At 41.5% G+C, this 11,785-nt stretch overlaps 1 protein-coding gene across 2 annotated transcripts; it reads right to left on the reverse strand.

Annotated features, from left to right (window-relative positions):
* Window positions 1-1,055: 1,055 nt before the first annotated feature.
* CAMLG (calcium modulating ligand) lies at window positions 1,056-11,785 on the reverse strand. Of its 2 annotated transcripts, XM_036084304.2 has the most exons (4): window positions 11,499-11,784; window positions 9,155-9,615; window positions 7,097-7,162; window positions 1,056-1,674 (listed from the first exon to the last, which is right to left on the reverse strand). In XM_036084304.2, the coding sequence occupies exons 1-4, from the start codon at window positions 11,668-11,670 to the stop codon at window positions 1,483-1,485; spliced, it is 891 nt and encodes a 296-aa protein (XP_035940197.1). In that variant the 5' UTR covers window positions 11,671-11,784; the 3' UTR covers window positions 1,056-1,482. The 2 variants fall into 2 exon arrangements, with proteins under 2 accessions (XP_035940197.1, XP_035940199.1); XM_036084306.2 differs by lacking the exon at window positions 7,097-7,162 and having other exon boundaries at window positions 11,499-11,785.

Here is an 11,785-nt window from a genome sequence, read left to right on the forward strand (position 1 = left end):
TTCTAGTTTGCTTAAAAACCTTACTCCTGGGGCGCCTGGGTGACTCAGTCGTTAAGCGTCTGCCTGAGGCTCAGGTCATGGTCCCAGGGTCCTGGGATCGAGCCCCGCATCGGGCTCCCTGCTCTGCGGGAAGCCTGCTTCTCCCTCTCCCACTCCCCCTGCTTGTGTTCCCTCTCTCGCTGTGTCTCTCTCTGTCAAATAAATAAATAAAATCTTTAAAACAAACAAACAAACAAACAAATAAACCTACTGCTACGGGCACCTGGCTGGCTCAGTAGGAGGAGCATGCAACTCTTGATCTTGGCGTCATGAGTTCGAGCCCCACAGTGGGTATAGAGATTACTTAAAAATAAAAAATCTTTAAAAAGTAAATAATAGCGGCGCCTGGGTGGCTCAGTCGTTAAGCGACTGCCTTCGGCTCAGGTCATGGTCCCAGGGTCCTGGGATCGAGCCCCGCATCGGGCTCCCTGCTAGGCAGGAAGCTTGCTTCTCCCTCTCCCACTCCCCGTGCTTGTGTTCCCTCTCTCGCTGTGTCTCTCTCTGTCGAATAAATAAAATCTTAAAAAAAAAAAAGTAAATAAAAATAAATTAAAAATCTTACTTCTAGAAATTGAACACTCAAAAGTGAAAATTTCCAATTATGAGCTTGATAATAAAATAATTTTTATAGGGGCACCTGGGTGGCTCAGTTAAGCGTCTGCCTTCAGCTCAGGTCATGATGCAAGGGTCCTGGGAATGAGTCCCGCATCCGGCTCCCTGCTCAGCGGGGAGCCTGCTTCTCACTCTCCCTCTGCGGCTTCTCTGCCTACCTGTGCTCTCTCTCTGTCAAATAAATAAAATCTTTAAAAAATTTAAAAATAATTTTCCATAAATAAAAATTAAAATAAATACCTTCATAAATGCTTTCTAATTTCACATGTATGAATGTTAATAATTTCTTTCATTACTCCTTTTTTGCACTGGAGTAAAAATTAAGATACTCGACAAGAAAAGATAAAATTGGCTACCTTATTTAGTCCTTATAAGTTAACACGTGCAGACTTAACATTAGACTATTCAGTTTCTTTCATTTTATTTTTAAGATGGCTCCATTTTTCAGGACAGAACAACACAAATACAAGTTGCAGCCCTTGGGGCTAGCTGAGACCATGTTCATCTGCTCTCCAAAAGCAGCAGCTCAGCTCCCAAAAGAGGAATTACAAATCTTAGAAGTTAGAGAAACGTGGAGACTAGGGATTCTAATTAAACAAAGAAAAGTCAATTAATGACAATGGAAGTCTATTCTTCACATCAGTATTAATACAAACTCAACGCTTTTAAATCAGGGAACCTGCCATTCCATTCCTAATCAAATGATTTTACAACCCCTATCAAGTACAAGAATTACATAAAGGTGTAAACCCATTTGCCTCTTTTAGAGACACTGCACTGTAGAAGAGAAGGTGCTTTTTGGTAAGCTTCTCCTGCTGAGTGCTGCAAGCTTCATGGTACTTCAGAGCCCCAGTAATTAAGGAGTTCATGACAAAAGATAAATGTGAAAAAGTAGACACAGAGATCTGTGAAAACTTCGCCCATTTTGCTATAGGTATCCATTGATCGATTTATCACTTCAGCAGGAATTCCAGATAATAGAAGGGCAGCTGTTAGTACGGTTGTCTTTATCTTCTTTTCACCCTGTACACAGAAAGACTTCAATAAATCTTACAGCTTTCAGAAGACTACTTAAGCTCTATACAAACATTATCAGTGCTGCTATTTTTGCCTGATTCAAAGCCGTTAATGAAGTTTCAGAACATCAATCAGTAATATATCAACAAACATTTACTAAGCATATAATATGTAAAGCAGCAAACTGCTAGGCATTAGGGGAAAGACACCATTCATGTTATCAAAAGTGAAAAAAACAGTCTTATCTTGAAAGGCAAAACATAAATAACTATTTAAGATATATACAACAGCACAAGACAAAAACAGGAAAAACATTACTACAGAGGACATAACTGCTAAATGAAGGACATGAATAATATATGGCACAGTGGCTCAAAGAAGGTAGAAATTAGGGGCGCCTGGGTGGCTCAGTCCTTAAGCGTCTGCCTTCGGCTCAAGTCATGAACCCAGGGTCCTGGGATCGAGCCCCACATCGGGCTCCCTGCTCGGCGGGAAGCCTGCTTCTCCCTCTCCCACTCCCCCTGCTTGTGTTCCCTCTCTCTGTGTGTCTCTCTCTGTGAAATAAATAAATAAAATCTTAAAAAAAAAAAATGAGCAAGATTTAGATGGACAAAAATGAGAGGAGAAATCTTATTGGAGGTAAGTCTTAGACAACAAAAGTCAGAAGAGTGATAGCCATACTAAAATACAGAGCTATTTGTGACAGAATCATAGGAACATTCTGTAGAGCTCTAGCGGTCATGCAAAGGAATTCATACTTGTTACACATGCAGTAGGGTATCACTGAACATCTATTTCCTGATGAAATTTTCTTGTCTAATTTTTATTTTTTATTTATTTTTATTTTTTAAGATTTTATTTATTTTTGACAGAGAGAGAGAGAGAGAGAGAGAGAGAGAGAGTGTACAAGCAGGGGGGAGCAGCAGTCAGAGGGAGAGGGAGAAACAGGCTCCCTGATATGGGACTCGATCCCAGGACCCCGGGATCATGACCTGAGCCAAAGGCAGACGCTTAACCGTCTGAGCCACCCAGGCACCTTGTCTAATTTTTAAAGGCATTTAAGGCTGAATTTTCATTTACTTAGTTGATCTGGTATCACCAGATCCAGTCACATGATTAAAAAACCTATTTAAAGATTTTTTTTAAATTTTACTTATTTTTTGAGAGAGCACGAGCAAGGAGGAGAGGCAGAGGGAGAGGGAGAAGCAGACTACCCACTGAGCAGGGAGCACAACACAGGGCTCAATCCCAGGACCCTGGGGTCATGACCTAAGCCAAGGGCAGCCACTTAACCGACTGAGCTACTCTGGCACCCAAGAAACTTTTTAAATATAAAAAGCTACTGTTACCCAAGAGAAATCAAAACTTATATACAGAAAAAGATTCATACAAATTCTCAGCTGCTTTAGACATAACTAAAAACTGGAAACAACCAAAATGTCTCTGGACAGGAGATCAGATAAACAAATGGATACATTCATACAATGGAATATTACTCAGAAAAAACAAAGGGGGGGATGGCCCAATACACTCAACAACATGGATGAATCTCAAAATTATGCAGAATAAAAGAATCCTTGTACAAAAAAGTATGTATAGGAATGATCCCATATATATGAAGTACTAAAACGGGGGCACCTGCTTTAGTCAGTGGAGCAACTCTTGATCTCAGGGTTGTGAGTTCAAGCCCCACGTTGGGTATAGAGATTACTTAAAATCTCAAAAAAAAAGTGAAGTACTAAAAGAGGCAATAACTAATCTACAGTGGGAAAAAGGAAACCAGATCTGGGGCACCTGGGTGGCTCAGATGCTTAAGCGTCTGCCTTCAGCTCAGGTCATGATCCCAGTGTCCTGGGATCGAGCCGCGCATCGGGCTCCCTGCTCTGCAGGAAGCCTGCTTCTCCCTCTCCCTCTGCCTCTCCCCCTACGTGTGCTCTCTCTGTATCTCTGTGTCTCAAATGAATAAATAAAATCTTTAAAAAAAAAGAAGAAGGAAACCAGATCCTCAGGTTGTAGGGGCTGAAGCTGACTGAAAGGGGCATGGTGGAATGTCCTGACAGTCACGTTCTAAACCTTGAAAGGATCTGGGTTTCACAGGTTGTCAAAACTCATTAAATGGTACACTAACAGCTTGAGCATTTCACTGTATGAGAATTTTACCTTAAAAAAAGGAAAAAGAACCACAGATCACTATTAAATTGTAGTTAATGATATGTAGGCCAAAATGTGTAGGGGTAAAATATACTGACGTCTACATCTACAACATATTTTGAAATACATCAAAAAAAAAAAAAAGATGGATTGAAAATGGATAAATTGGATAGATGCATGATAATATAACAAAATGTTAATTATAGATTTAGGTAATAAGTATAAACGGGAGTTCACTGCACAATTCTTTAAACATTTCTGTGAGTTTAAAAACTGTCATAAGGGGCACCTGGCTGGCTCCATTGGTGGAACATGCAACTCTTGATCTCAGGGTTTTTTTTAAAGATTTTATTTATTTATTTGACAGAGAGAGACACAGCGAGAGAGGGAACACAAGTAGGGGGAGTGGGAGAGGGAGAAGCAGGCTTCCCGCAGAGCAGGGAGCCCGATGCGGGGCTCGATCCCAGGACCCTGGGACCATGACCTGAGCCAAAGGCAGACGCTCAATGACTGAGCCACCCAGGCGCCCCTGATCTCAGGGTTCTGAGTTTGAGCCCCATGTTGAATGTGGAGATAACTTAAAAAAAGAAAAAAATCCTGGGGCGCCTGAGTGGCTCAGTCAGTTGAGCACCTGACTTTTGATTTCAGCTCAGGTTGTGATCTCATGGTCCTGGGATCGAGCCCCACGATGGGCTCTGTGCTCAGTGGAAAGTTGGCCTGGGATTCTCTCTCCCTCTACGCTTCCCTCCCCACCCCCTACACGCACTCTTGCTCTCTCTGATATAAATAAAATAAATCTTAAAAAATAAAAAATAAGGGGTGCCTGGGTGGCTCAGTCAGTTAAGCGTCTGCCTTTGGCTCAGATCAGGATCCCGGAGTCCTGGGATCGAGCCTCACATTGGGCTCTCTGCTCAGCGGATATCCTGCTTCTCCCTCTCCCTCTGCCTGCCGCTTTGCCTACTTGTGCTCTCTCTCTCTGTCAAATAAATAAATAAAATCTTTAAAATAAATAAAGTTTAAGCAAATCTTAAAAAAAAAGTTACAACAAAATGTTTTGTTAAAAGTATACAGTAGTCTCCCTTCCTTTTCTCTCCCCCATTTACCTAGTAACACATACACATTCCTAGCACAAATAACCATTGTTAATAATTTCATGTAATATTCTTCCAGAGTATATGGGGCATCTGGCTGGCTCAGTCAATGGAGTGTGCGACTCTTGATCTCAGGGTTGTAAAGATTTTTTTTTTTCTTTTCTTTCTTTCTTTCTTTCTTTTTAAAGTGGGCTACATGCCCAGTGTGGAGCCCAACATGGGGCTCAAACTCACAACCATGAGATCAAGACCTGAGCTGAGGGGCGCCTGGGTGGCTCAGTTGGTTAAGCAGCTGCCTTTGGCTCAGGGTAAGATCTCAGGATACTGGGAGTGAGACGTGTATCAGACTCCCTGCTCAGCAGGGAGTCCGCTTCTCCCTCTCTCCCACCCCCAACTTCCACATGTGCTCTCTCTCTCTCAAATAAATAAAAAAAAAATCTTAAAAAAAAAAAAAATCTTCCAAAGTTTCTTCATACATATACAAGAAAATCAAATATGTATTATTTTCCTTTTTTTTTTTTTAAAGATTTTATCCATTTATTTAAGAGAGAGAGAGAGAGACAGCACGAGCAGGAGGGGGAAAGGGAGAGAATCTTAAGCCGACTCCATGCTGAGTGTACAGCCTGACACAGGGCTCGATCCTAGGACCCTGAGGTCATGACCTGAGCTGAAACCAAGAGTCAGATGCTTAACTGTGCCACCCAGGCACCCCTATTTTCCTCCTTTTTATGAAAAAAGTAGCATACTATAGCTCCTACTCTGCATTTTGTTTTCTTCTCTTAGTATTTCTTGGCAAGCTTACCATTATCCATATATCAGAGCTTCATCATTCTGAATGGATATGCCATAATTTAATGAGTCATTTATTAGTAGACATCTTTGCTGTTTCTGAACTTTGCTATTGCGGGGCGCCTGGGTGGCTCAGTCGGTTAAGCGTCTGCCTTCGGCTCAGGTCATGATCCCAGGGTCCTGGGATCAAGGCCCACACTGGGCTCCCTGCTCAGCGGGAAGCCTGCTTCTACCTCTCCCCCACTCCCCCTGCTTGTGTTCCCTCTCTCGATGTCTCCCTCTCTGTCGAATAAATAAATAAAATCTTTAAAAAAACAAAAACAAAACAAAAAACTTTGCTATTGCAAAACTATCAATCTTTCAATAAATATACATCTGTATCATCCAAAAAAATTCAATTAAATTTACAAATAAAAGAAAATTACATTTCTTTTTATATTCTTTTACTTTGTATATATAACCTATTTGACTCTTCATAAATATGTTTCAAACCCATTGAAAACACACATGAGGTCTATCAGTGCATTATAAACGACTAAGCAAATGACCAAGTAGCTGTTTTTCAGTAAAAAACTCACAAGGGGTGCCTGGGTGGCTCAGTTAAGCGTCTGCCTTCAGCTCAGGTCATGATCCCAGGTTCCTGGGATTGTGCCCCGCATTGGGGTCCCTGCTCAGTGGAGACCCTGCTTCTCCTCCTCTCTCTGCCCCTCCCCCCAATCATGCTCTCTCGCTCTCCCTCTATTTCAAATAACTTAAGTAAAATCTTAAAAAAATAAAAAAACCCTCACACAAAACTCAATTATATCAGTGAGGTTACTTTTTATGCCAGCCAAGTCCCATAAAACTGTGTATACATTTGTAGTTAAGCAGACTAGGTAAACACTGACACTTTCCATGATTCTGTTCTGCAACTTGGGCCAAATAATTCTTGGAAATACCAGGCCCTTGGACATTAAAGATACAGTGCATTGTTATTAGGCATCCAGTAAGGAGCATAGTAAGATAAATGAATGCATTTTAAAATTAATTTCCTTTATTACAGATAAAATGTATTAATAAATTCACTAAGTAATTAAACTGAACATTTTCTCAGAAAAGTATTATTCAAACTCTGTGGTTAAGTTTTCCCCCCAGTCCATGATGGACCAACATTTTTGTAAAATATGAAAAAAATGTTATGGCAATGTCAAATTGCCAAAAATTTTCTAATCACTCACGTTAACTTGTTACAAACAGAAATAAATAGTTTTTAAGATCAGCAATGGTGGGCCAATGACACTTCTAGTAGCACTGATTCAGAACATGAGTATGACTAATTTTTTTTAAGTTCTTAAAATTATCTAGTCATCAATCAGTCTAAATACATCATCAATAATTTAGAAAAAGTTTTAATTTACCTTGGGAAAATATTTGTATAGTCCCATGTATGCAAGTTGTAAAGTAAGAAACGGAGCAAATATGGACTGTGAAGATAGAAGATAAAATTATGTATTTCCAACATCATCATTCAAATCACAACAAATCAAACTAACAGCAGCTATAAAATTCCAAGCAAAAAAACTGTAAAAAAATACACATATATTTAATTTTAGTGGCTGAAAGCAGTCTTGTTTCTGCACAAGGGTGAAAAAAATAAAGGGACTGAATCTCCTTATCATAAAACATGTTTCTCAAGTCAAGTCACATTCTTTCGATGTTCCCCAAAGTGTCTACTCTCACAAAAACTTATTCTTTAAATGATTTAGAGTATTCAGTGGCGATAGATGTATAATACATCATGCAGTAACATCTCTCTCATCTAGACGTAATCAACCAACAATTTCCAAGCACACAGAAAAGGCCCAGTACTTACTGGATGCCATACATTCCCAGACACTGGGACAAGAAATTATCTCATTAGCTATACTGCTGGCATCCAAAGGGCAAGCTATTCTTACTATAGATAAAATGGTGTGGTTGTCTTGCTTCTTGCACAAGAAAATCGAAAAGACCCAAACAATAATTGATTTAGGGGGCGGCTGGGTGGCTCAGTCGTTGAGCGTCTGCCTTTGGCTCGGGTCGTGATCCCAGGGTCCTGGGATCGAGCCCCGCATCGGGCTCCCTGCTCTGCGGGAGGCCTGCTTCTCCCTCTCCCACTCCCCCTGCTTGTGTTCCCTCTCTCGCTGTGTCTCACTCTGTCAAATAAATAAATAAAATTTTAAATAAATAAATAAATAAAATAATTGATTTAGATTTATTCCTAAAATTAAAAATATTATGAAGGGAGTGAAAGAGCAAACATTACCAGATGGACATATAGTGAAAGCAGTGAGAAATAACATCTGAAAATCTGATAGCAAAAAAACTAAAAAAACAAAAAACCTCACACATAAATGGGACATAACTTTAAAATCCTAAAAGCACAGAACCCTTAAAAAAAAAAAAAGCAGCTACACATCTCATTAAATGCTGAAAGCTATGACAATTTAATGTCAGATCTGTACAACAGATTCTCTTTAAAAAAAAAATGTGCATAAAATAGATTTAAAAAAACTTTCCTGCTGAATAATATAAACTTTAATTATCTGAAAAATTTGCTATATGCCCGGTACTTGGTAGGTATTCTTAAAATGTCTAGTGAATGGAAATACTTCTAAGAGCAAGACACTGAACTATGAGTTATGCTTTTCTTCATTTCTCAGGAGAAATGAAGGCACATGAAGGCACGTGAAGGCACAAAGAAGACGGACTGCCATTATGATGATACTACATTATAAAATGCTGAAGTGCTTGCTGAATCACAAAAAAAATTACATCATGTTCAGGACCACAGGAACTGCATTTTAAGGTTTCAAATTACTTGAACAGTGGTAATTGGGGCGCCTGGGGTGGCTCAGTCCTTAAGCGTATGCCTTCGGCTCAGGTCATGGTCCCAGGGTCCTGGGATTGAGCCCTGTGTTGGGCCCCTGCTCAGTGGGGAGCCTGCTTCTCCCTCTCCCTCTCCCACTCCCCCCGCTTGTGTTCCCTCTCTCGCTGTCTCTGTCAAGTAAATAAATAAATCTTTTTAAAAAGTGGTAATTAATATATAGTACATGTAGATACTTTACCCTTTGGTTTTGGAAAGAAATTAACTGTGTTAAAGCCCAGCTGTCACTTAGTAACTATGTGACCTTGGGCAAATGATTTAACCTCTGGGTCTACATTCCCTCATCTATAAAACACAAAGTCAGAAGGATGAGGTTCAATAAATTAATACACGTAAAGCATCAGAATGCTACCTAGAATACAGAAAGAGTTAAGCAATTATTATTGGGCTCTGTATTTAACCAGAACATTTCATCTATATCTAAGGTGAACAGCAGTTTATATCTCCAAGCAGCCACATGAATCTGGTAAATATTAATACTGGCAATCAATTCCATGGATTTAAAGCACTCATTCTATAGCCAATTTGCAATTTCCATTATGTTTCTTACCAAGTATTTGCAAACAAAAGCTCTGACTCCAAAGGCAAGAAGAGCACATCCCACCAATCTAAATATTCGAAAAGAGTCAAATTCTTCTGTTGTATTTCCATCTTCTTGATTGGGTTTTTCACTAATCAGCTGTTTCCGTAGCTTCATTGCTTCTTCAAATCTGGAGAGGTACTGTTCAAGGCCATGGCGAGAACCCCTCTGGACAGTGTCTGCTGTCAGGTCCCCTCTATTCCGCTGCCGGAGCTCAAGGTTTACATCATTATTGCACTCCGGTGATTTAATGAAAGAGTCCAGTTTGTCTCCCAGCTGAGTCCCCTTTACCTCGGCCACACCACTTTGCTGGTCAGTTGTTCCTGTACTGACCGAATCCCCTAGCACTACTCGCTTTGAAACTGAAGGAATGGTGAGGGAGTTCAGTTTGTCACTGTCCTGCTGCTTTGATTTTGTTTGACCTTCTTCTTCTGAGAAAAGAAATTTAGAAGCCTTATGTAGCACATACTGGCAAACACCTTTCATATTAATATTAAAAAATATGCCGCTACTGCTAGAACTCTGCAGTCTCTGAATCTAAAAACTGATTCTGTATAAAACATAAACTGGTTTCTTCCTCTACACCCTCAGAATATGTATCACCCCAAAAGGGTATTCTTGCAGAGGATACAACCCAAACTGTGGGAGCAGGAAGATAAGACTAGCAGAAAAATTGGGAAAGATGGTCATGGAGGGAGCAAGCTATAAAGACCAGGTTTTCATGGATAATATATCCCAGAAGAATGACTAGATTGCCTGCTCTAGCTTATTTGATTAAAAATATAAAATCATTAAAGCTTTTCAAAATCTGTATTTTAATATTACATTTCTGAATCCAGAGTCCTGTCAGCATAGGGTGTGGCATATCCTACAAAAGAGCTACTGTTCCCTATCGTAGTGAGGGAGCCATTAGTAAGATAATTAAGCAGTTTGAGGATGCTGTTCTGCTTTAAAAGCAAAACAAAACCTTTAGTGACAGAATTTTCAAAGCAAAAGAACACAATACAGAATACAGCTTGAGAAGGACAATAAATGCCTTTGGAAGAAATATCCTGCTGTTAATCATTAAAGGGAGAAATGTGTCTTCTAACTATTGTTTAGAAGAATTTCAAATAGTGCTTCTTACCTTTCCTGGTAACTTGTACACTATCTGAAAAGTTCAGGGCTGTCTACCTAAAGCCCACAGAAATCACAAAGCTTTAAGTAGCTTGCAAACACTCAATAAAGGTCAATTACTAAAGGCAATCAATGGAAACTTAGGGAACACTAGGACCTACTAAGTGCTCAATAAATATTCACACGAATATTCATTGAATTGTACACGCACTGGGCGAGAAATGAGGAACTCTCTTTAGGGTTAAAATGCGGTTCCTTGGGGGCGCCTGGGTGGCTCAGTCCTTAAGCATCTGCCTTCAGCTCAGGTCATGATCCCAGGGTCCTGGAATAGAGCCCCATATCGGGCTTCTGGCTCAGCAGGAAGCCTGCTTCTCCCTCTCTCACTCCCCCTGCTTGTGTTCCCTCTCTCGCTGTGTCTCTCTGTCAAATAAATAAAATCTTAAAAAAAAAAAAATTAATTAAATAAAATGAAATGCGGTTCCTGACATCAATCACATCAATCTCAGCACACTAGGAGAGAAGACCTTAGGTGGGCACGTCCCACTTGTTGGGGGTACAAATAATGGTCACCCAGTGTTATTCTCCTGTCGTAGAAAGCCTGCAGATGACAGTGTTGAGGGCACTGACACAGACCAGGATAGGACCGTAAGAGTCCCATTTCCACGTAGGAAGGACTAGGGAGCAGTTCAGTGAACACAAGCTCCGGAGGGCCGACAGAGTAACAGCGAAAGGCAAAAGGAAGAGAGACGCTAGGAAAGGCACTGGAAGGGAAAGCATTTGGAAGAGAAATAAAGGAAAGCCATTTTCCTGAGGGGTACAATAGAGCAATCTGACAGGGGATAAAAGGTGCGCCCTTCAAGAAGGGAGGGCGTGGGGAACGAAAAAGGGGCTCTCTAGCATAACCGGGCGGAGAGCACCACGGCATAGGTGGGGACTCAAGAGCCAAGGCTTCGCAGCCTGGGGCAGAGATGGGGACAATCTCGGAGCGAAGCCCACGGAAAACTGAGGAGAGGGACCAGAAACGTCCGGGGGTTAATAAGTGAGAACTTGTGACATCACCTAAGAAGCGGAGACAAGAGGGTAGGTCACAGAGCAGGGCTTTGTCAAAAGGCCAGCGGGGCGTTAGAGGGAAAGCAAGAATAATCCTGAAGACTCAAAGCGGTGGGCCGGAGAGTGAGGGGAGACGGGAGGCTCTCACCCGCGCCACTCCCGGGCCTGTGAAAGCCCATGATCCGGTTGATGCGCTGTTCCGAGTTCATAAGCAGCTTCCTCCGCCGCAGCTCGGCCCGACGCTGGGAAGCCGACAGGCCTGAGGTCGCCGGAGCCCCCGGCCTGTCGCCGCTGTCAGGCGCGACGGTCACCGGCTCCATCTTCCCCTCCCAAACCAAGGAATGCTAAAAGTGGCGCTAGAGGTGGCAACCGCGGCGCAGATGACTTAAGGCCAGGCCGCAGGGCGCAAGCCCACCCGCCCTCCCCGCCGTAGAC

The sequence above is a fragment of the Halichoerus grypus genome, chromosome 2 (genome assembly GCF_964656455.1).
Source record: "Halichoerus grypus chromosome 2, mHalGry1.hap1.1, whole genome shotgun sequence".
Classification (NCBI taxonomy): Eukaryota; Metazoa; Chordata; class Mammalia; order Carnivora; family Phocidae; genus Halichoerus; species Halichoerus grypus.